The sequence below is a fragment of the Phasianus colchicus genome, chromosome 3, assembly GCF_987193195.1.
Source record: "Phasianus colchicus chromosome 3, bPhaCol1.hap1.1, whole genome shotgun sequence".
Classification (NCBI taxonomy): domain Eukaryota; kingdom Metazoa; phylum Chordata; class Aves; order Galliformes; family Phasianidae; genus Phasianus; species Phasianus colchicus.
This window is the reverse complement of record NC_143438.1, coordinates 15,454,352-15,480,185: the sequence shown is the minus strand read 5'-3', so window position 1 is coordinate 15,480,185 and position 25,834 is coordinate 15,454,352. Positions and strand designations below refer to the sequence as shown.

At 37.1% G+C, this 25,834-nt stretch overlaps 1 protein-coding gene across 6 annotated transcripts in view; it reads left to right on the top strand.

The window, feature by feature from the left end:
- The window catches only part of ZCCHC2 (zinc finger CCHC-type containing 2), a 48,655-nt gene that overhangs the window by 7,782 nt on the left and 15,039 nt on the right, over positions 1 to 25,834 (top strand). For 5 of the 6 annotated variants that reach the window (XR_016465031.1, XR_016465032.1, XM_031589260.2 and 2 more), the window contains exons 2-9: positions 5,045 to 5,156; positions 8,280 to 8,356; positions 10,561 to 10,632; positions 13,761 to 13,873; positions 16,324 to 16,418; positions 19,787 to 19,870; positions 21,555 to 21,612; positions 24,423 to 24,561. Coding sequence is in view for 4 of the 6 variants with exons in the window: in XM_031589260.2 (XP_031445120.2) it covers positions 5,045 to 5,156; positions 8,280 to 8,356; positions 10,561 to 10,632; positions 13,761 to 13,873; positions 16,324 to 16,418; positions 19,787 to 19,870; positions 21,555 to 21,612; positions 24,423 to 24,561 (750 nt within the window). In the remaining 2 variants the exon portion in view is untranslated. The remainder of the gene's footprint in view (positions 1 to 5,044; positions 5,157 to 8,279; positions 8,357 to 10,560; positions 10,633 to 13,760; positions 13,874 to 16,323; positions 16,419 to 19,786; positions 19,871 to 21,554; positions 21,613 to 24,422; positions 24,562 to 25,834) is intronic. The other variant, XM_090137033.1, reaches the window with a different exon arrangement.

Genomic DNA, 25,834 nt, shown 5'->3' with positions numbered 1-25,834 from the left:
GCCTGAGTAGAGAAAAATCATAGAATGGCTTGGGTTAGAAGTGACCTTAAAGACCATCTAGTTTCAACCCTCTGCTGTGGGTAGGGACACTTCCCACTAGCTAAGGTTGCATGCTTGTTACAGTTGTGAAGTTGAAAGCTTGCAAACTGGAGTGTAACTTAGCAGCAATGCCAGTTGAGCAGTTGCCTTTGGTTTTATCTTACATTTGTTTTGCAGCTTGTTCAGGAGAATAAGAGGATTTTTTGCATGGGAGACAGTCTACTGCATCAACAGTTGTCATCACCGAACAAGTTTTCAAGAATTAGGTCTGCTGCTACCCTGTATTTTTGCATTTGTGATTATTAGATGCATGTGCTGAATTTCCATTTAAATACAAGATAGCATAAATGTGCTATCCTTATATCCAAGCAACTGCAATAATTAAGTAATAGAGAGCAGTTACTGTTGCATACATTGACTTGCATACTTGAGTCTCAGGGCTTCATCTTTCTGCTCTTGTCATCAGAAGGAGGTTCAGCAGCACATGCATGATGTGGGGTTTCAGCTGCCTTACTTTGTAAGAGGTCTTACTGAGCCTTTGTGCCAGCATGGCTACGTAGCTCTGCATCTGCTGTATAGCAGCATAGCAATAAGGACAACAGCTTGTAAGGATTGTTTTGAGTGAATTATAGCTTTGGTGCCGCAGCTGGCACCAGATCTCCCAACTCGAGATCTTCTACTCTTCTGTGAGTCTGTGAATCTAATAGAGATTACTCTGATGTTATTCACATTTATCTAAGGTACAGATGTTGTGTTTAAGTATGTGTGGTTGTGAGGTGATCCTTCCAAGGCGCTTTCTTTCATGTTTGTTTATTGACATCTGGCTTTGTTTGCCAGTTTCCCACTTGTACATGAATGAGTAAGCTGTGCTGGTTTGCATCTGTACAGCCTGCAAGGCTGCCCCTAGCAGCACACTGACTGAAGTCTTGCAGAAAAACAAGCTTTCGTTTTTCAGCATGTAGAACTAATCAAGCTATCCAACTGCTGTAAGCAGGTTTCCCTTGTTAGTGTTCATCAGAGCTGATGCGTGAATAGCTCTTTTATGAAAGTGCAGTGCAAACATCAGAAGACTTACGTGTATCAATCACAATGATTAGTATGTTATCCAGTAACAGATTTCATTACATATTGCCAAACTGGTACCAGCATGACATTTTTTTCATCAGCAGTCTATGCTAATAGAAGGCAGTGTGGACATCTGTTGTGTGTAGACTAGTTCACATATGTTAGTTTAACAGAGCAGTGTCCTCTAGCAGTATGACTCACCTTTTTCAGCAATTGATGCTTGTGTCCTGTGACTAAAAAGACATCTCAAACGTTAGGTCTGTCTTCTCTGGTCTAGATTGTGAGATCAGACAATTTTTATAGCACTGTTTTGCTTCACTTTCAAAGAGAAATGTAGCTAACGTCACAAAGATCTGTGAGATTATCAGATCAATTATCTGGCAACTCATTTGTGGCCACCCACATTTCTTGCTTCAGTGTATTTTAATCATTATCAGCAGAGCTACAAACCACAGCATCTTTACATGTAGAAAGCCTTGCAGTGATAAAGGGCTGCTCCACGCCTGGAGCTTTTCCTGCACTGAGTGTGGGGCCTGCAGAGCTGCTTCACTTGTGCTTTACTCGCTGTTCTTTCTCACAGCTGCTGCATGGCATTTTTTATTCATGCTGAAATACGTTATCACAGATGTGCAAGCAGCATTACGTGTTGACCGGCAGCAGCTCCATTTCGGAGCTGGCTGAAACTGCCTCTTATCTAACTATATTTCTGTGTTTTCCTGTATTCCATCATGTCTTATGAAAGCTGTCAGTCACAGAATACACGTATGTAATATTGCTTTAAATTACCAGGTGAAGATTTTCTCAAGTGAATTATTTTTTTCTGTGGTTACAATTATGTGTAAAAATATCGATGCCAGGACTTGTTTAAATACAAGTTTGAAGCCCATATTATCTTGCAGGTTAGAGGGAGCCTTCAAATGTGAGTGTAGTTCACCTTATACAGAGAATGTTGCCGTAGGTAGAAAAGTAACTATTCTAGAATAATTCTCTGCAAAAAATATTTGAACACTGTTACAAGGATGGTGTATATTGCTGGTGAGAAGCAGTTTACTAGTATGAAGAGGTGCAGCAGCAACCTTTATTGCTTCTCTGATAGAAGCGGTAAAGTTTCTATCTGAGCAAAATATGTTTGAAATAAATTTTATTTCTAAACTCTTTTAAAAACTGCTGACAAATTCTTTGACTTCCTAGCTTTAGTTATTTCTTAGAATAGACTGCAGTTTATTTTTCCATTAATAAAACAAATGTCCTGATTTAAAAAGTAAAATAAAATCTGACTTTAAATTGATTTGGTTTGAAATCTTCTTGTGGGTTGTTTTTTGTTTTTTAAGTAAAAGAAAGTAATGATCAGGTATAACTCTCAGCTGACTCCTTATAATGAGTGCAGCTCTGCATTCAGCTCTTACAAATTTAATAGTTGAAGAGCTGCTGTCAGAATGCAAATGTCCGTTGTCTTCTGCACGTGGTGTGGATGAAATCAAAGCTGCTTTTGGCAGAACACATGGATACCATTTAACAACGAAATTACTTTTACCAGACAATAAACATTGTCTCTCTAAAAAAAAAAAAAAGAAAGAAAAGGGTTCAGTTCTCTGATTTCATATCGGGAAGATTCATACCAAAACATGCACTGAACTTGTTAATTTAATACAGTTTGGTCACAGCCAGTTAGTCATATGTATGGACAGTCTTAAGCAAATCTGTTTTAGCAGTGTGAATTTAATGCCCAAATGCTAACAGTTCTGTGAATATTGCATGCCCAGGAGTTAACACTTAAAAACTGAAACACTTGCTTTTGGTTATGTGTTTGGGTGTTAGGAAATATCAGACAAAACAGTGTCAGTGGGAGTCTACAAGAGATCTTGGAGTGGCTCTCACAAGGCTATACTTGTGAAGCTTGCAAATTTGCTAGAGCTGCTAAAATGCAGTCTCACTGACACACAGCTATTTCCCTTTCTTGTTCCTGGCCTGACATTATGTTTGTGATCTCTTAGACACTTGGAGCATGAAGTGATGCTTTGGTCAGTAGAGAAGTTTGCTGAGCTTGTTTACTGAGTGACTGGGGGTTGGTGTGAGTTTTAGCTTGACACAACAAGCGCTCTGTGTCTTAAGTCAGATTGCTTTGAAAGCTGAAATTACTGGTGCTCAGTATAGAACATAAGCCAAATGCTGTCTTGGGTGAGAGAGCTGAAGTGCTTTCCAGCTCCTCTGCCCATTTGCAGTGCGATCTAAAGGCACGCTGATGCTGATTTTATACTGCCATGGATTTATCCAATGAGCATTCAGTTATAGGTATGTGCTGGGCAGGATTTACCTGAGTCCTCAATGAGTTCTAACTATTGTTAGGAGTTACCTCAGTTTATAGCCAAGCAGTAGATGACTGATGTAAAGCTGGTTAAGCAAAGTGAAGCAAGCTATACTTGGAACATCTGTCAAATCTTCAAAGTTCATTTAAAAATTCACAGACTGTTTTGTTGTGTTTTGACACTTGTGCTTCCTCATTGTAATCTTTTTGTGACAGTCTTGGATCCTCAATACCAGGCAAGGTGTAACAAGTCTTATCTGCTGGTTTGTCCCATCACGAGTCCTTCAGGAAAAATAAAAGCACAACAAAAGCAACTCTTTCACATTCTGGCACTTATTTGCAAAACCTTATGCTTCCTTTATTTAAAAATGATAAAAGTTCTGCCAGGGATTTATCTTCTGCCCCTGTCTTCTGAAGGATGTAATGCAATAGCACTCTTCACTCTGAATGAAAGGAAAAGACTTTGAACTTTAAATATGTGTCTACTTCAAAAAGTATCCATTTCCTTCAGTAACTGTATGTTTTAAGAAATTCTAATAAGGTATTTGTTTACTTCCTAGTTTTCACAATATTTGTGGTGCATTGAATACTCTCCACCTATCTTGCTTCTTTTGAAAGCTTTTTCAAGAAAACAAACTTATGTTCTATCTTCCAGTACTTAATAAAAAAGAACAATATAAATAGAGAACCTTCTTTCCTCCTTTGTGTTGCTGCTGCCCTGCATACCATCCGCTTGCCCAGGGGTCAACATATTTGCATATTGATGGTACTTGCATGCATATACTAAGCTCATATGTTTACTTGTTACAAGTAAAATGAGGTACCTCACTTAAAACATGAACTCACTACTAACTTCTGATATTTCCTAGTTCTATGCCCATGGTTTTTTTAAGGTGTTATTTTATGTCACTTCTTTGAAATGTAGACTTACGTTGGTCAACTGGCAAAACCTGTTACCTCTGAAGTCACTGGAGGCATTATACTGCTTTGAATTTTATGTTGGCTAGTCAGATTGGTTTTTAACAGCATTTGGTCACCGAAGGATAAGTAAATTGATACATGAACATTTTATCTCAATGACAATTTGGGAAAAATTATATAGGCTCATATTAGTGATGGGACTATGTTAGTGATGGGACTAAAAGGAATGGCATCAAGGTGCTCCAGGGGAGATTCAGGTTGGATGTTAGGAAAAAATTTATTCCCTGAATGGGTGGCCAGGTGCTGGAACAGGCTGCTCAGGGAGGTGGTGGAGTCACTGTCCCTGGAGGTGTTCAATAAACATTTAGATGTTGTACTAAGGGGCGTGGTGGAGTGGGAAATATTGATGGTAGATGTATGGTTGGATGGGATGATCATGGAGGTCTTTTCCAACCTTGGTTGCTCTATGATTTTGTTACCCTAGGAGAAAAAAAACACATGAAGTCCATTTTCACCTAACACCTTTCTGCTAGGTTAGTTTTTTCTCCCTAGTTTGTTCTCCTCTGACTCTGGGAGACTATTACAGCTATACAACTATTACTAATATGTATAACTAATATAACTATTATGGGAGTGTTTTTTGCTGTTAAGAGTGTGCTTGGATTATTTACATTCTATTAATACGCTTCCTTTTTTTTTTCCTTCTCAATTTAGGATGACTTTTCCCGCAGCGATTGCACGTCAGGTAATGAGACCAGTTTGCTAGAACGGACCACAGCACCTCATGATGGACTACCAATGGCTTCCCATAGACCTCAGCGAGAAGGTATGTAGTCTACACTTTCTTTTGGGGAGTTCTTTGATGGTTTTTTTTGAAGGTGAAACTCACCTTGAAGTTGTGGAAGTCTTGGTTAGTTAGAGGTGCTTGTAACTAACTAGCTCTTGTATTGTATTGTCTTTCTACTCATCTGAATCTGGAGTAGTTGGTAAGTTTATTGGCTTTTCTGCTCATTACTTGGTCTTTTCTTTATGATGACTTATCATTATCCTTGATAGTTACTAAATACTAGTGACTGCATGTATGAAAACTGATTGCAAATGGGCTTCCTCCTGAAGAAAGAGATGTGGCATTTGGGAGAAGGCAAGAAAATTTAATGTCACTGTATTAGCATTGTTAAAGTTTTTGAAGCAAAACTAAACATACTTTGAATCTGTGAATGGCTTTTGCCGCATCATTCGGTTGTATCTGATTAGTCTTAAAACACAAAGGAATAAAGAAAGGAAAAGGACACATTAAGAGGTTTTAGAGGAGTGGTAGCTTGGAGAAGTGGGAGAACTTTCCTTATGAAGTAAATCACTTTTGATTCTGCTGGGAAGAGGAAGGATAAGGCTTCAGAGCACAATCAGAACATTAGTGTGATTACTAGAACAGTTTGAAGAAGTGAGCAGTATTGAAAACAGATTTATTCTTACCATTTATTCTTCAACAAGCAGCTCACTTGTCTACTCAAGGGAAGCTTACACTATCCTCCAGTTAGCGAAGAGCTAGCAATCTGAGAAAAGCTTGCTATTTTATCCTGATAAATGTCCTTTTGCCTCTACTGTGGAGATTTAATTATGCTTTGAGACTTTTAATTCCTTAGGAAAAACAAAACAACAACAGCAAAATAACCAGAAAGATTAAGTGAGATTACAGACAACAGTGATATTTGAAAACCTACTGTAGAGTTCTAAGTACAAAATGTTCGTATTCACAAATTAGAAACAGAAATGGGAGGCTCAGCAGCAGCATTCTTGAATTAAGTAACAGAAGCAGAGCAAAGTTGAATAATTGAATCTAGCTAAATGCTTAAATACTTCTCAATAATTATATTACCATATTAACAAACTACTGTGAGGGCTCAGAATAATTTTGTGATAGTGATATGTTGGATTTATGATATAGTCCTTAATATAGTCTCCTTAGTGGGTTAAAAACAGCACGGATCATTTAAAAAATATTTTTATTTTCAATTTTAATGATACCGGCTCTCTGAAATCTTAATACTTAAAATGGAAACAGTGACACACATGCTTGACTTTATCATCCTGACTGTATTTGCTACATTTAGAATACATTTAGAGATGCTACATGCCTCATTGGCTCATGTATTCAAACATTTCTTCTTGGTCTAGCCATTTAGAATAGCTAAATGTGATTGTGGAAGCAAGATTTTAAAGTAGGCTATTGAAACTGTGAAGCTAAGGTTGTCCTGCAACAACACAGTAATTACCTGTTGTATCATTTCTTAAGACTGAGCATTGACTGCAGAAAAAGAAGTTGAGGAAGTTAAAGGTACTACAGTGTGTAATAAGATGTCCTTATGGTAGAGGACAAATATATTTAGCATTCATTACATCCAATAGATCAAAATAAACACAATCTTATTAGGAAGAAAGCATGTCTGTATGTGAATGTTAATGGTGGTGATTAGTTTCTGTAATTAATGTATGTTAAATATATGCATGTAGGGAAATAATGGAAATTAAAACATTATTCTTAGTTCCAGTCATGGGAATCAACTTTTTAATCAGCTGGGCTGATATTCAACAGTTAATGTTATTAATTTAAACACTGGCTGTTAAAAAGATTCAGTTAGCCAAAACTAATGTTAGGCCATAGCAACCTTAGCTTATCCCATATTTCTTTGATTTTGCAGTAAATAATCTTCATTAATTGATGAAAACAAACCAGTTGTCCTGTTATTTAACTTCCAGGTAAAGGGCCACAGCCAATATCCATGGTGTTCCAACTCAGTATTTGTCAGTCTTCCCAAGAAAAGAATGGGCAGTTGTAACACTACCACTAGGGTTATATATGCTTGCTTATTATTCTATTAAGGACATTGCATACACTTGGTTCTCATAGCTCTGGCGTGTTCAGATAGGGATGATACTTCTAGATGTTTCAAATGGGTGAAATGGGAACTCATGAAATTCCAAGGGTACGCTTTGTAGCAAGTACTTGTAGGAGATTGATAGTTGTAGCTGTTATGAGTGGTTCCCAATATGTGTCTCCTGGGGCTTAAGAATTGCAAGGAAAGTGTTAGCACTGAGAGGAGAGTTCGCGGTGTGTAGTTGGTGGAGATGTTATTAAATATTTTTTTTACTTGTCGTGATGGTGCTTGTAAAGGAACAAAATCCTGGTGAACTTTTAGACAGTGTAGCAGAAAAGCTGATACGCCTATCCCAGCTACATAAGGGTTTTTATGTACAGTATTACAACGATAATGTTCTGCGCTCTCAAGAACATTTCCAGATCCTGAAGGCCATACATACAATTGCTGCTGTTTATGTCACAGCCAGGACTTGTCCGTATCCTAAGCGCAGCACACTTCAGGGAAGGAGTGTTAAAGTAGCAAGTACAGTGACCTGCTTCTGCTCCTTGTTCTCTCTTTGCTAACACTCAGTTTTGTCTCTGAGGCCTTCACCAAGGCTTTTCTTCTACCTAAGTGGTTTTTAGAAATGTGGTTCTTAGTTTGCTCTCACCACTACTTGATGTTTCAGGAACAGATGTGGAAGACACTATCACTAGGTTATTTGTTTGGGGATTTTTTTCAGCACTTGTTACTTCTCAGAATAAAGATACATCTTGACTTCTTTTCATTGTCTTTTTCACTTCCAGTGATTACATTGTTGTATTTATGTGACTTCAGGTCCAAGTAAGGTATTGGTTAATGCAGGAATTCCCATGATCTTCAATGAAAGAACTGTGGTCAGGTCAGAGAAATACATTGAAGAGAACAAGGTTCTACTTGCCCCCTACAGTTTGTTACAGTAAAATAGCATCTGAGAAGGAGGGGAGGTATTTTGAGCCAGTAAATGTATGGAGCTACACAGAGTAGCTAGATAAGTAGGTATGTTTTTAAACTGTAATTTTAGTATGTACTGTAAACTGTTTTTCTTTCAGCTGTACACATTGAGAAGATAACCCTGAAAGGAGTACCAAGAAAAAGGGCTGACAAACATCTGGAGTACACATTCAAAGTAAGTAAACAACCTCCAGCACACCAGTGTCCTCATGATATTTATGCATTACAGAGGCATACAGCTAGTTTCAAAGACCTGCTCAGAAGGCCATTTTTAATTACATTAGGCTTTTCAGAAATTCTTGGGATTATCCTATAATTCTCTCAGTTCTGTGTGCAGAGTGGGCTTTTTTGTATAATCGTGGGCATAATATAGGAAAGTGTAAAGCATTAACAGCAGTCAGGTGTGTGACATTACTTTAGGAAACCTGGCTTTCTCTAATTGGGGGCAAGCACAGCAAATTAAAGGTAACTGATTGCTTGGTCAAGTGACATAGAAGTGCTTGTTCTTGTATCTGCAGCTCTGTATTTCTTGGAGTCATATGTTCAACTCAGATGTCTTTTATGAATGTTTACCAGAAAAGCATGGCTTCTGGTAGGACTGTTTGTTGTGGTTTGGTTTCATTTTCTGAAAACAAACAAACAAATAAGCTAACAAATTTTAAGGGTCTTTCCAGGCTAGTCTTCATGTATGATAATATCATCTTCATGCATGATATAAAACAATTGTATGACTAAATTTTAAATAAAACTGGAACTTCTTGCTACTTTGGAAAACAGACTCTCAGTATTGAAGTCTGATATTAAAGGCTGTAGGTGTTAAATAATAGCTGCTAAGGCTGTTGGTGGTGATGTTCTAATCCAGTCAAAATTGGCATTTCCTTAGCAAGGCTTGACTAAAATCACCAGTCATATGGCCAGCGGATGTGAATCGTGAAGGGTACAAGCTCTGCACACAAAAGAATGCTGTAGATCAACTGTTATATATATATTTATATATAACTGATCATTGGATGTGCTCATGGAAGCTTTTTGAAGAGGTCAACTACTTATGTGTTGAACGAGTCTGAAGCTAAAATTCAACTGAAAAAAGAATGAATCATCACCTTTCTTTTGCTGAGAATTTAGAATTTAGCCCTCAAAGTCTTGATGATTATCAAGTACTTCAACCTTTGTGGTAGATAATTTTGTCCCTATAGTTTCTGAGTTGGGTACTAAGATACAATAATAGATAGCAAAGGTGTGTACAGAATGCCCATATGGATCATCAATATTTAAATTGACAAAACTATTTGGAAAATTCAGCATGTGGATGGATTTGACAGTGGTTTTGAATTTCTTTGTTGAAGGGGGAATGTTTGGAGATATTCTGGGAGTAAGCTTGAAACATCTCCACCTCAGTTCTTTTAGAAAAAGGTTTCATCTCCTCGTCTGTGTGGATATATGCTGTGTTCTGCACTGCAGATCATTTTATGCTTGCCCAGACAATGGTATCGTAAGGTTATAATGGCAGTTACAGTCATGACTTCCTAAAAGAGATTGGCAAGAGTAGCTGGCATTTCTGGGGACTAAGTTGAAGGCAGTTGGTGGTTAACATTATCCTACTGCTCTTCAGAGTAAATTTGTTTATAATTGTCATATCCACTCCCATTGCACAGAATCTTCCCATGCATGTAATGGGAATCTTAAGGCCAGAGGTGGACTTATAACCAGGCAGCACTCATCTAACCAAGTTTCTTTTTCTCCCAGAATATGCATGTGAATATGTTGTTTCAATACCTGCATGTTGTCAGAAACATAAACTACTGAAAATCTGATAGAAGCATATATCAAAATGCTGTCTTATTCTTGAGTAACTTCTTCAGTAACCTACAGTATTTTTTATGAATTGTACCCTACGGCAAGTTCTTTATGACCATATAAGATTCAAGCCCAATGCAAATAAAATTATTTTATATGTACAATAAGCAGAAATATATCTATCTATTTTCTGATGGCCAGTACATCTAACCAACAGACCTCTGCTTTGTTTTTTGAAGGCAGCAGTTTGATGTAAGTCCTGTGATGACACAATCTTCTGCCTAGCTTCTTTCAGAGTCAGAAAGTAATCTTCTGAGACTTCAGTGCATTTATCTGAATTTATTCGTAATACATTTAGCCACAAATAACATTAAAGTGATATTAAAACGTACGCTCAGAAGTAGTGCACCTGTCTGAAAAGGTATGCTGTTAACCTTGGTTTGCCTGGTATTCAATTAGCTGTTAGTGTTAACTCTTCTACTGAGATCATCAGACTTACAGAAGTGTTAAAATCAACTAATTGGTATGCATGATCTTTGGAAAAAAGAAACTTTACTCATTCTCTTCACCTTCATTACTCAGGTAACGTGGTCCGACCTTTCGGTAACGTGTGTAACAAAAACACACCAGGAGCTTCAGGAATTCCTACTAAAAGTATGTATTGAAATAGAAAAGTAGTAGTATTTACAGATCAGATTTATAACTTCAGGTATTGTTTAAGAGTGCTCTAATTTTTGGAATGTGATCGCAGAAGCAAAAGCAAGCTACCAGGTTTTGTACTTAACAATTATCTTAACCATTTTAATAATGTGTATTGTGGAAATACTCAATAAAATATGTGGAGGGTTCCAGATGACATAAATTGTCACTGAATTGTAGGGGCTGGAATGCGCCTCCAGAGATCATTTGAGTCCAAGCCCCCTACACAAGGCTGCACAGATAGGCATCCAGGTGGGCCTTAATATCTCCGGAGGAGAGTCCACACCCTCCCTGGGCATCCTGGTCCAGTGCTCCATCACCTCACTGTGAAGAAGTTCTTTTGTACATAGGTGTGGAACTTCCTGTGTTCCAGCTTATGGCTGCTTCTCCTTGTCCTGTCCCCACAGACTGCTGAAGAGGCTGGCCGTTTTTCTCTGATACCCACACTTAAGATATTCATAAACATTAATAAGATCATTAATAAAATTATGAATAAGATAAGAAAAAGGGCTGACAAATATTAATAATTTCTTATTAATAAGAACATTAATCTCCTGGGAAGCTGCTTTTATAGTTAAAAATATGCACTACCATAAAATGACTATACAAGCATTTAACATTTCACATAGAATTAAAGCATAGGTGCAAACACTGCTAATCTGCTTAACTGTGTCCCTATTGGAATAACTTCAGCAATATAATTTTTTGTTTTTAATTATTAGGCAGAGTTGTAAGCATAACCGCTTTTAATTTTACCATTGCATTTGGCAGAACAAAGGTATATTCACTGGCACAATGAGTTATATTTGAGAAAAGCTAGCAACTACTTGTACAAAATACCTCTATTCCCAAAGAGAACCTTAAAAGCAGGGCTGTTGTATGAGATCCCCTGCAGTTCTTGGAATGAGTGTTAAAGTGCATGCCTGCTACCTGCAAAGATACACATAAGCTTATGAAATGGATTCTCTGCTACCTACTTGCTTCCAGGAGAAGGAGGAGGAGTAAGGCAAACAGGATCCAAAATGTACAGTTGCAGAGCTGTCATATCTGACTGATAGGCACTTCCATGTGCTGGCTGACTGCTCCCTCTATGAGAGAGTCTAGATAGATAGAAGGTGGCAGAACAGGAGGGAGACAACCACAGGCTGTCAGGAGCTTGCTAAGGTGGTTCTGTGCACAGCTGAAAAATCCTTTTGGTTTGTAGTGGTTTGATAGCCAGTAAAAGAGAGAAGGAATTGTTAAAAATAGTAGGATAAAAATTGTATCTTGCTTTTAAAAGCATGGTAGAGGTATGAATGCTGTGAAGGTCATGCATACTTGCCTGCTGGCTTTCTGGTATTCTAATTTCCAATCTGCCTGTTGGTGTTAAGTAGTACACTGTATTTCCTAAAACAGAAAGGAATGGTCAAACTTCCTGATAGGAAATTCCAAGTTTGTGGGTAGGTAGAAGTGAGATAACTGTGTAAGAAAGTTTTCAGGCTAGAAGAATTGGTGGGAAAAGCTAATGTAGTATATGCAATAACTTTGGTGCCTTATATTTAAAGAACAATTTCCATTAGGTAATAAGCATAGAAAGTTATTTGTGTGCAGGAAATTACCCTTGTGTGTGGAAGGACAAATGTGCTTGTTGTAACAAGGCGTTACCTGGAGGCAAGGTAGTAAGAACCTAAATTTGAATATATCTAAGCCTGAATGAGCTGAATCCCTTTTAATGAAAGTTTTAAAGCAAAAATAGTTGTAGCAGTTTCTTAAGATAAAATTAAATACAGAACATGAGGACAGGAGCAAGTATACTCTTCCCGTGCTTCCGCAGGGCTTGCTTCTTCAACAAAAAGCATGAGCTTTTTGTTACCTTTCAGTTAACACTGACAGATACTTTAGTCAGAGATACTTAGTAGCATGTATTAAAGCCAAAGTGATCGGGAAAGCTACTTTTTGTTCAGAAGTGTTGTCTTCTGCATTTGTAATGCACTTCAGGTGTTGTATCATCTTACTAACAGTAATAGTGTGTCTGTCTGGATTCCAGGATTTCCTTCCACACGTTTAACCGAGCAATTATCTCCATTAGACACAGTGTCTGTATGTTAGTAGCAGTTCATTCAGTCAAAGAATTGCTTAGAGCTTTGCTGTTACACTGCTAGCACATGTAATAGACAGCTGGCACTCTGGGTTGAGTGTATTCCAGATGCAAACAGAAGATACTGCTGTAGTGTAAATTGCTTAGAGCTGTTGATCATAACTTATGGCAGTTGTTAACCAAATCAACAATAGTTTTTAAGTGTAGGGAAAGCATTTCTGCTCTGTCTTCTTTTAACAGCACCAACATTTAAATAAATTAGTATTTTTATGAATTTTGCTCAATAAATTAACGTCATCAGCTTTCATATACTTTAGTGCATGATTTGGAAGTCATAAATGTGAGAAATCTTCTAGGGATTTCTCTGTTTTCTAACTCTCTGGGGAGAATTTTTCAGTTAAAATTGACGTGCTCTTTAGTAGCAATAATTTTACACTATAAGCTAGAATATTAGAAAGCTTCACTTTGTGATTGGAAATGGTCGTAATGAATTTTGATGAAAAACTTGGATATTAAGAGCAGCTGGAGACTTTCTATTGAGTAATCCCAGTTTTGCCCACTGTATTATATAACTTATAACATTTTTTTCTTCTCTTTCTTCGAAATAATTTCATGATGGTAGTGAGTACAGTGCATGCTGTACTCCCTGGTGTTTTGTTCTTGTTATTTTCAGACCTGCTTTCTTTGTGTGAAAAGATTAAAGAAAGAAAACAAAAAAGGCTGTAAATTACTCCGAAAAAGAACGTAGTATTAGTAAATTTCTGAATCTCCATATCCTTTCAAAGAATACTTTAAAGCTTCCTACGCCAGGATTTCATGTGAGAATTTAGAGCAAAGTGTTTCTCTGGCAAATTAAATTATGATAATTTGTTGTACTTAGTCTTCAAATTACCTTATTCAAACTGGAACAGTAGAGTTTTTTGTTGATAACAAAAGATACAAAGACTGATGGCGAACAAAGATAATATGTGAAATGAGTAATTGACCTTTTTAACCTTCTTCTCAGCTTCCAAAGGAACTGTCTTCTGAAGCATTTGACAAGACCATTTTAAGAGCACTAAATCAGGGTTTTCAGAAGAGGGAAGAACGAAGGCATGCTGATCTTGAGCCCATAATCAGGTGAGTATTCTATTCTATGTGAAATGCATTATTTGAGGAGGGTTTGGAATCAAACTAGGTGACTGCTAGAAACAGTGAGAATTCTGTTGGATAAATGAAGTTTTTGAAGAGAATGTAAAGGCAGTAATGAAATTGATACTCTAGTCTCTTATTCTTGAAATTGAGACTCTATTCTCAGACTTTAATGGTATGGTCTTCTGAAGGAGTAATCATACAGTCACAGGAATATTTGTCCTGGGCTGTACTGTGTAGCAATGATTGCTAATTCAGGGAGGAGCAACTTATCTCCATTATACTACTAAATATATTTAGGAATATTAAAAACAATAACTCAGTTTCTGATTATAAATCAGGGCAGAATGACACAGAACAGCATTTGTAAAAGAATAAACACTGGCAATGAGGCATATGCATAAAATCAAATACAATTCACACATTCATAAGAAAAAAGGCAGTATCTCAAGACCTGCTGTCTGGCGATGAGAGTACTTGCTGGGATGAGGGACATGCTGTTCAAATCCTGTAACTCAGAAAAACAATATAAATTTGAGTGTACCTCCCTTGTTGTTCTTGCATCTGTTATAAATCTTGTTAGGTTTGTTGTTTTCTGTTGGGGTTATTCAACCTTATTCAAAATAACTTAAATGATTTATTAGGTTAGGCAGACTGCCTCTTGAGTGCATGTTGAAGTAATCAGGCACTCCTTGTCAAGCTCTTGCTCTAAATACTGCAGGTACTTGTGTGTCAGTTTTGTCTCAATAGCTTACCTTTGGGAGATACAGAGCTGCTGTGTGCCTCAGCCCTTCCCTCCAAATTTTCTTTATTTGTCTCTATTCTCTGTTATTTGTCATTTATTGGCTCAATTGTCAGGGTAAAAACTAGATCAATTTTGACTAACAAACATTCAGTTTTTAAATGAACAAATGCTTTTAAATAGAATAGGATCTATATTTTAAATAGAAAGGATTTAACTACAATACAAAAAGGCTGTAAAACAGTAGGATAGTTGCAAACCCCACAGATTGTTGGAGGATACCCTATGAACGCATCCGATTATGTTATAGTATGGAATTGTAATTACTGTTTACAAACTGAATAATCTTTTAACAATGGCATCACAGTGGAGTTTTTGTTTTCTTACACTGTTAGTTGAGCATAAATGTATATTTAAGGGTCTTAATTAAGCACCTGATTGGCCAAAAATATAGACACAGGTCGCTCCAAAAATAATGCTTCCTGCTTATTTCCATAGAAACCACAACAGCTATAAGGAGTGCAATAACGCTGTTAGATAGAACAAATTTTCAGCTACAAAACACTGTTTTTCAACACAGTTGCCACTGTTAACTGTGCATTTTCACCAGCACTGAACTAGAGCCTTCATGCTATGCTCATAAAAAATCTGCATAGCTGTCTGGAAAGTGTCATGTCTTTCACATCACTGTTGCTACTGCTGAAATGCACCACCCACCACCTCACTGTGCTCACATCTACTCTTTGGTCTCTATAAATGTTCAGCAAGCACTGATGATTGTTGGTGGGTGCCTTTTTTTCCCACATGGAGGAATTCAGTGACACGCCTTTATTACATACACACTTCCATGTCAGATGCCAGTCTGTCAGACTGCCTCTCTGCTGCCATCTGTCACACGGCTACGACACGTCATGGAAATTGGCAGGAAGGTTCAACTTCTACTGCCATACCACCAACATCTGCCTCTGATGTCATGGGCCAACATAATAAGATAGGAGGTGTTACTTTCAGAGCAGCTTTTGTCTTTTGTTTTTTCCTACCTCCAGAAAACAGAGCTGGGTAGTGCTGGCAAACAAAAACTGGAAACCCGGTGTGGGACTTAAAACATTCATTCTTGGCCTGTTTTCTTATCTGATGCTAACAGAAGTCACTGACGCCTGGGGAAGAAATTCAAACCACTGCTGAGCAGTTTTGAGAATCCCCACATTTGTTCTTGGAGATAACTATTAAATTCAGTCACTGACCTTGTAGGTGAATTCAGCTATTTGTTTAATCAAATAAGTGTGTTTAATGACCAGGTACATTGCTTGTGAAAAAGCAATGTGCTCTCTGTTGGAAAAAAAAAAGATACACATTAAGGTTCAATGTTTCTTTGAATCTGTCTAAACTCCTCTTTGATAATGTTACAGGTGGCTAAAAGATTTGAATTGGGATGGCTTAGATTCACATACCTTTTTAATTTAAAACATCCGTCATACCAATCTCTTGCAGTGGCTGGACTCCAGTATCACACTAGCACTGAACACCAAAGCTCTAAAGTAGCTCTTAGGTTTCTGTACGCACAGTGTGCAAGTTTGCAAGTTCAAGTGTTTAGCCTTTTTGTGAAGTGTCAGATTTGCTCTTTGGTGGTACTGTAGTATTTTTGTATTCTTTCAGTGGAATGTTACTTACTGTTTAACTCTCCCTTAAATTTCAGGCAGCTATTTTCAAATACATCACAAGCTTTTCTGCAGAATCAGAGAGTATACAACTTCTTCCAATCAATTTCATCAGAATCTTTGCACACTCACAGTAAGAAAAACCTTAATATTGTTTTGTATAATGAAATGTCTATTAAAAGTGATTCCTCCTTTCATGCCTAATTATGTTTTTTTAATTACTTATTCATGTTGTGTTATATTCTACTGGGTATAGTTGAACTTGTTGCCAGTGAGTAGTTTTTTCAGGAGATACATTAGACATTGGGAATGTGCTGTGAACCATCAGCTTCTGTTCTTTACTTTCTTTCTCCAGTGTACCACCATACTGTCAGAATAGGTAATAATGTCCATCTGTTTGGGACTTTGTCCTTGAAAGGAATCCTAAAAGCGCCAGGCTACCCTGATCTGATTCCATTTCAGCAGTAGGGCCAGTGGAATTGAATAGAAATGCAGCCAAGTATTTTTGACTCTTCAAAAATTTAGTTAAAACTTCATGACATCAAAGGAAAAGGACACTTCTCTTCGTAGTTGTTTTGTTGTCGTTTTTTCATTAAAGTTACCACAATCTTTTTTGTGAACCCTGTGAAAATGAATGAAGCAGTTGTATGCTTTGGAACAGAAGTCTTGAACTGACACCAAAAAAATCAGATCTATTATTTATTTCATTTCTTTTGTAAATGAAGGGTTTGTTTTGGTGTTTAAACTCAGGTTTGGCTTGGTTACACAGTATGTAAGTAATGGGATGGCCCTGACTTGGGAACGTATGGAATATTTTTCAGAGCACTTGTACTGCGGGAATTTCCTTGGTGGATCTCTCTCTTGTGTGTTCAAAGTTGTGCAACCTAAGTTTAGCTTCTCAGTATGTATGCCTTAGAATGTGGTCTTTGTTTCTGTTGAATCTTTTCTTCTTTCAATGCATGTTGACTTAACTCACATTGACTGTGAGACCATTGCCTCTGAAGTTGCAGATCTTCATGCAGAACTGTATAACTCAGAGTTTTCATACAGTCTGTTAACGCTTGAAAGAAAATAGAGGGATGACAGCTGACACAAATTTGATACGACTTGTGTGATGTATCAGATGTATTCTTTCCATGATCAGATAGAGCTTTGTGATTACAGGAGAAGCTGTAGATGTCAGTTTGTTGCTGGTTTTAGTAACACTTAATACTTTTTTATATGTCAGTTTCATAAACAAGTTAAGTAAATGAACACCATAATGGTTGCAAAACTGGCTGGAATTTACTGCTATGAAAAATTCTGGCAACCCTTTGTTAATGAGAATCTACATAGGGAGGAAAAATTCCAAGATCTGAGAAGATTTGCATTAATGATAGGTGCACATGATGTACATATTTTAGTCTGTAGGCTACATCTAGGTGGGAAGAAGTTGTAAATGCATTGTTGTGTATGATCGTGGTTTTAAAATGGTCTTGGTAAATTGTTGAAATTATCTGAGGAAGATTCAGTGCTGAGTTCCATCGTAGTGGACTTAACTGCGTTACTGCAGGACATCAGTGATTTGTGCAGGGAGGTTTCTGCAGAAAGTTTGTTAGGATTTGTCACATCTGAAATGCGTGGCAGATAGAAAAGATGAGGAGCTTGTTCAGGAGAAAGGGGAGAAAACTTCCAGTGGGCTCATTTTGCCCAAAATTAGAATAAGGGGTAGGCAAGAGTCTGGTGATTACCAGAGACATCCATGGCAGTGAGTTATGCAGAAGAGTCAGTAGGTCAGGATTAAGAACAGCATCAGTGAGGCACATGGCCAGGCACGGCATGGCTGCAGCATACCCCAGGCACAGGCCTGAGCTTGAATGCAGTTCCTAAGGCAAGGGATGAAAGCCCTGGATGAGGGATCTCCCAGCAGACTCATCCAAAATTACAAAAGTACATTGTGTCAGGGCTGCTCCTGAGCAGGTGAAATCCTCAGGAGGGTAGGGGAAGAGACTTTGAAGCCCATTGGTATGGTTCAGGGCGCCAGTATTAAGTTAGATATTAAGGAAGACTTTAATGAAGACAAGTAGTGTGATAAATATATAATTGTTCTTTGATTTTCAGTTGAAGAGGGGTACTGGGTGACTTGTGTGAGATAATTCCCCATCATGTTTTCTGTGATGCAGCATAATAGTTGCTCTACTAAGACAAAAGCACTCTACTTCATCAGAATTGCCACAGTAAAGCAACTCATGAATTTCCTTTATTGCTGGCCACTGTTTTCACAGCTTTCCTGTTTGGGAATCCTGAAATCCTGCTAAGTTCTGACAATTGCAATTTAGGCCATGGTAGCATGTTTTGAATACAGTAACTGTCAGGGGAGATGGAGGAAGCATATTTAAAAAAAAAATCTCATTCCAATTGTCAAATTGAATGTGCAGAATTAATTGGCAGACAAAGCAGCTGTGACTTGAGTTGGTCTTCAATCGCTAGTAGCGAGGATAAAATATCTTTTCAAAAATATTCACTTGCTGAAGTACTCAAATGCTGTAGGTATGGTTTTATTAAAAAAAAAACGTGGAATAAATTCTCTGTTCAGTGGAGGATCTGTATACCATAAATAATAGTTGGAATCTCACACTGAATAAAACATTCTGTATGTGTAATTATGTATGCTGTCATGGTTCCATTAAGGAGGGAATCCATTAGCTCCCCCTCGTTCATAACATTAGTTATTTTTGACACTTCCTTAGGCTGGCGTAAACTTTTAATCCCAGCAGACTCCATTAGGATATGATCTCTTGGGCTTAGTATGTTCAGTTCAGACAGTACTCAGGAGTATCTTCCTAACATTTCAGGCTCCTGAACAGCAGCTTGCAGATGTTTTTTTCCTACACTAGTTTAGAACTTTTTGAGAAATAAAGAGCAGACTTCTAGAGTTAGATGCAGTGCTGAACTTAGTTCTCTTTCAGAGTGTGGCTGTGGTATTTTTGCAACAAAACTGTAAATATTATTGCCATTTCTTTTTGTCTTCCCATCTGGCATAAAAAGGCAAAAGTAATAAATTGAGACTGTGATAAGGGCACTAGAAAACTTTACTTCAAATTAGATCTCCTTTGGCACATGAATGATTTAACAGTGGAGGAGTGTAACTCATTGCATCAAAATTACAGTAAGTATAGTGAGGCTCCTGCCATTTACAACTGCAGTAGAACATTTTATTTATTTACTTATTAATAAAAAATCTGAACTGCACTGTAATACCAGTATTCTTAATACTATAAATCCAAAGCTTTTAAAATTGCACCATAACTTTAAAATTGTTCTGCACACTTTTTTTTAAAAGAAAAGCATCTCTTCTTGGAGGTGTTCTACTTTGAAGCAGATGATGTTGAAATTGTTACCACGTGCAAGCCAGTAAATTCAGTCATCCGTTTCTGTAGCTTCCAGTTCAGTACAAGCATTCAGGAACTGTCTAGTTGTTCAAGATCTATAAAGTTACTACGTGAACTTTATTCTCTGCAGGTAACTTACAACCCTCTTTGAAGACGGTTAAAGCACCAGAACACTTCAAGGAGGACAGTTCAGAAGCTTCAAGTCAGGAGGAAGGTAGTTGTGTACTCAAAGGTGGTTTTTCTCTGAGCAATTTTACCACACTCAGTTCTGTAAATTGTGCAGTTGACTGATTCCTTCATTTGTACAGAGCTGAGAGTCTTAGACTAAATGTGCTATGTTAAAGAAGGATCTTTGCATACTTTGAGCAGTTTCCTTAGGGAGTTGCTAATAATCCAAGTAGTGGGATTGTTTGTAGACAGCGTGGAGACAGAAGTTCACAGCTCTATCAAGCAACAAGAAAGAAACACTTTACAATATACATGAGCCGTGTTTGTAGCTTCTCCCATTGTTACCTATTTTTCAGTTATTTGGGTTACAAACTGAGTACAGCGATCTGTTTTGCTATAAATGTGTCAAATTTGTCTAGCTTTTAGTTTCACATGAAAGGATGTTAATGTTTTCCTCTTATTCTTAGCCTGTGCTGCATTTATACTCTGGCCAGTTAGTAAGGACTTTAACCACTTGGGTCTGCAATGGCCATTAGTTATTGTCTGGAAGCTGGTGTTTCCCAAACACTTCAAAAACCACTAGCAGCTTAGTGGCTGGTCAGCAATTTCATTCTTAAATGGATTTCAGACGGGTTCTGCACTGTTTTGAGCAGTAGACAAGTATGATCTTCTGGTAGGCAGAAATAGGTGCTGGTAGGGGCTGATAGGTGAGCATAGGCACATACACTAGATTTCACAGAATGACAGCACTCTTACCCTCGTACACATTATTGAGCTTGCAGTTGACTTTGTGTGCCATCAGTAATTGGCATACACAGTCAGACAAGTTTTTCTTATTCTAAAAATTATTACTATGCTCTTTGTTAGAGTTCAGAATACACTTAAATAAATGTATAGTATATTTGGAAATAGCTTAAATAATGCTTTTATATATTGTACTTAAGAGGAATCTGTTCAATTGGTGAAGGAATAAACACAATTCAGAACTCCTTTTGTGCTCTTTGTGTGAAGTGCTGTCGGGAGTTTAAAAATTAGAGTATTTTTTTTCAGATCATAATTTTTACTTCTGTGTTGTATACAGAGGAGTTCAGGCAAAATGATGGCTACCAAGAAGGCTAGTTGCAATTGGGAAAAGTTGCTTTTGTTGAAGTTTAACCATTGTTTCTAAAAAATAGGCAGGCCTTGTATCCAAGTTTCTTGTTTGAGGCAGTATCTCTCTGTTTCTTGTTATTTGCAAAGCTTTACTTGCACAGTGAAATTTATGAGGGTCAGAATGCAACACTCCTGTGTAAAATTTATCTTCATTAGCTCTTCAAAATGTGTCAATAACATGAAGTTTAGAGATTAACTTTAGCAGTACAGAAAAAAATGCAGAATTCTATACTTTTCTGACTGAATTAATTTCTCTTCATCACTTCATACTGGTTGATACTTACACGTGCAGTCCTTATGCTTAAATACAGAGGTGAGCAAAATTATAGCTCCTATTTTTCTGTTCTATTCTTCTGTGAAATTGAAGGTAAAGAATGCAGATTCTACTGTGTACAAACTGATCTTTCATGTAACACCTGCCAAACTGAGCACTGTAAACTAAGTCTAGTGTATTTAATAGAGATGTCTTACACCAAGTTTCTGGTGGCAATGGAAAGATGAATCTGCTGGATTGATCTAGAAGAAGAAATAGGGGTTGCTGTTGGAATCATGCATTTTGCCTTTTTTTTTTCTTCCAGATGTAATGCAACATGCAGCAGTCCACAAGAAACATAATGGAAAAAGTCCTGTTGCCAAGTAGGTACTAGGATGTGATGTGTCTGCTATGTTTCTGAACTTTGTTTGGGGATTTCCTCCTAAATTAAAGCTTGCTTTATTGGGTGCTATTGGTTAATGTAATCTGTATTAGAAAGCTATATGTAACCTAGAGTTCTCTGTTACAAACTCTACTTAAAATATTATAAAATAAACTACTTATAAATCTGCAAGTGTAGGTCGTTTGATCATTTTCTTTTCTAAACTTTCAGAATTTATGAATTTCTGAATTTGTTATTTTCTTTTTCTAATTGAGTAAAATAAATTTTCATTTTATATATTTTTCCCACATGCACCCTCACATGCATTTTTATATGAAAATTTCCATTGCTGTTGATTCTCTTCTTATCTTCTGTAGTTTTTCTATGGCCTTCTATGAAAAGGAAGTCCATCCTTTCCCTTGTGTAGCAGCTAAAGCGTATGTGCTTCACTGTTCTACATCCATTGTAAATGGAAGTGCTTCTTAACCACATTAGGTCATAGGCTTCATGTACTGGAAAGCACATCTAAGGGGGAATTCACTTCTTAATGTATCTTATCCAGAAACTTTGGAGGTGTTTGCAAGTGGCTGTGCAATATTTTGACTATATTAAGAGACAAGTTGTTACATTTTTTGCTATGGTTGACGGTCTTATCCTGTGTTTCACTGTTATTTTATCTGTAAGATGTATTTATCTCAGGGGAGAAAAATTTACCTGGGATTAAAATAATTACTGTATAACAATAGCACAACAGAGTGCTAGGTGAGAAGAAGAAAGGAACAGACTCTTTAATAGTCTGTTGTGGTAGAACCAGGGGAAATGGTTACAAACTAAAAGAGGGAAAATATAGATTGGATGTAAGAAAGTTTTTGACACTATGGGCAGTGAGGCAATGGAACAGGTTGCCCAGAGAAGTGATGAAAGCCCCATCCTTTGGGATATTCAGGGTCAGTCTGGATGGGGCTCTGAGCAACCTGATCTCACTGTACGTGTCCCTGCTTACTGCAAGGGAGTTGGACTAGATGGCCTTTAAGTGTCCCTTCCAACTCGAATGATTCTGTGAATTGATACCTGTGACAACATTGGTGTTTTTTTGTTCTGGTTTGCTTTTATTTAATCCTCCTAGTTACTCTGAACTTCCATGTGCCCAGAAGGAGGATGTGATCTTTACAAAATCTTAGATTATAACACTGGATAGAAATTCTTTTATGAAGTAATGAAGAGTTCAGTACAATCTTGTTATCATGCAGTTATAACTGTAAGAATAAAGATATTTTTTTCCTTATTCTATTTATAGTAAAGTATAGTGAAACTGACTGTAGTTCAGGATCTGTCTTTCAGATGAGGCTTTGGTTAGAAGAATTTTGATAAACTGAGACAGGTATTTCTACAAACCTCTGTGATAGGAAATTATTATATTCTTCGACAGAAAATAATAGCTAGTGAGAAGTGTTTACTACTTGACTACTAAAGGTCTAATTCTCCCCTGTTCACTTTGAGATAATTTCTACATTGTGTATATCTATTTTTGATATTAGTTAGTATGGTGGCCTTATTCTTGGAAGCATCCAGAAGTTTACTTAAGGGAATGAGATTGAACAGTAAAAAACTCACTAGTATTGCAGCTCATATGTAATGATGCAAATTTGGCAGGAACTTCACCTAACTCCATTTGGCAGAAGTTTCTTAAATGACCTTGCTTGTGTCTCTACAGTCATGGACTCGCATCTGTATTTAGGTTGGGTTCTTACCATTTGTCTGAGCTATTTTTTTAAATATTCTATTGCACATCTTTAAGTAGCAAAGCACTTCTTTCCAGAAGCATTTGGTAAGTAGCTGCTGGAACTTCGATGTGACTTCTGCTTTGGAGTGATCTTGGTTTCTGTCATTGTGGGAACTGAGTGGCATTGCACATTGTGCTAACTTTGACATACCTTGACAACAGCTCTGAATTAGAAGGTGCTTTACATTTTCAACATGCATTTAGATAACAGTTTTAAAGTATTAACTCATTTTTCCTTTTTTTTTTTTTCAATCCAGTGAGTAATAGAGCATATTTTTGAATAGTAGATGAAAAGTTTGTAGGCCCTTGTGCCCTACTGATGCTGTGAGAACCCTGACAGTTTCTCCAGCAGTCTTCATTGAAAAGTGCTCTCAAAGCTGGTTAAAAGTTGCTATTGGCTGGCAACTGCTAAGAGAAGCTTCAGTGAAAGGCATAATAAGGCTCAAAGGAAATGCCAAATGCAACTCCCATTTCCCAGCACTACTCAAAACTAGCAATATTCAAGGTAAAAATACAGAACAAGAGGATTATTTTGAAACTCAAATAAACAGCTGCAGCATGATCTGTAAGTAGCCATGTCCTTCTTCTCTTATATCTCATGAATTCTGAAATAGTAATTATAAAGTAATTCCAGCTTTGTTGTTAATAATACGGAAGGAGGAGAATAAATTCAGAATACATTTCTGTCTATAAAATTTCTCCACATGGTGTATGACAAAAGCAGGCAAAAAGACAGTGCAGAGATATCTGTGACAATTCTCTCAAGTGCTGTTTTCTATAAATTGTGTTGTTCTGAATTTTTGCATCAAAGTCCAAAAAGAACTCCACGTATATTCAGATCATTACTATAACTGAAGTGCACAGCAACTCCTGTAGCTTACGTCTTTAAAATCTCTTCAATTTCTAGCATTTCTGAAAACAAAATACCTCTGATTCCCAACATGTTACAAAAATGCCTACACTGGTTAAAAAAAAAAGAAAAGTTTGAATGTTTGCTCATATTGGCATAACTTGTTTTATCATTTCAGCAGCACTAGCAGTGCAAAATGTTCTTCACTGGATAGCCTTAACATACAGCACTCTGAGCAAAATGGGGTAATGGACTGGAGAAGGAAAACCTGTATTGTCCAGCAGCACCCAGAGCACTGTACAAACATACTTGACCAGGTGTGTTGTTTTTTTTGTCTGAAGCGGTGTTTTGAAAGTGAGAAGGTGACTCTTAATTGAGGAGACTGTTTGCTACATAAGGTTACATTTAGTTTTCAGAGATGAAGAAGATCTGAAAGTTGCTTGGGACTTACCCTGGTTAGAAAATGCCTCGTAATTCTTACTTACCACTGTCTTTTCAAATGGACAGCTTTTATTTGAGCTTATAACTAATGTAGCACAATAGGATGTATGTAATCAGAAAAGTCTGATGTTCATTTCTAATCAGACACCTTCTTGTTGTCTGATTGTCATCAGAGAGAATTTCAGAAGTTCTAAGGAGTTTGTGTTATTGTAAGCAACAAACTTGAAGCTACGTTAACAACTAAACTATATGCATCCAAGTATAGTGGAGAAGAATAATTGCTTATAAATAAGATGGTAATGCTGAAATTGAGGAAAGGAATATTGCTCAGTGTTACATCTGGAAAACCTTTAATGTTAGAATTACTTAGTAATTACTTAATATTGCTTTTATTCTATGTGCAGAACTTGGCTATTAGATATTGTGTAGGGAGCAGCAAGCCAACCAAGACCAGTTTCCACATTTCACAAACTAGGTTAATGAACTGAGATTTGCTTTCACAAATGAAATGGTAGATGTCATGAAAGCTTGAAATACGCAAGTTTCAGGCAAGGAAAATTTGATATATTGTACCAGGAAAAGCTACTTCCTGTTTTGAAGATGTGCACATACAGCATAGATAGACATTTTTTTTTTGAGTTGTCATAATTTCTACTCCTGTGCCAAATAGGAGATATCACCAGCAACTACTCATAGTATACTTGCAGAATGTAATTTTTCTAGTATGTTTGTAGGTGATATTTTGCAGAGTTCAGTTTAGCAGCAATCAGGGCTGAGCACTGGTTTTGACAAGATCTAAAAATAACTTGCTGCTATTTTAAAATAATTTGCCACATGGGTTCCCTCTCCCCCCAATTAGATAATTCCAATTAAATCAAAAGGTTCTGTATCTGTTTAAGCCTTATCAACTCTGATGAGACAACTTCTTTTCATGGAAGAGATTGTAAGGGGATATTTGATTAAAAGTGTTGTTTTTTATCCTCAAAAGGAAAGACCTGGAGCTTACTCACAGCAATAATTTCATTGATATCTTCTGAAAAATTGGAAGTGGTAATTTGCTGAGTCCCTGCTGATCGTAGCATAAATGAAGATAATTTACATAATTCTGAAGGCCTGATTGCAGTATGCAAATATTTGTTTGTGTTACTG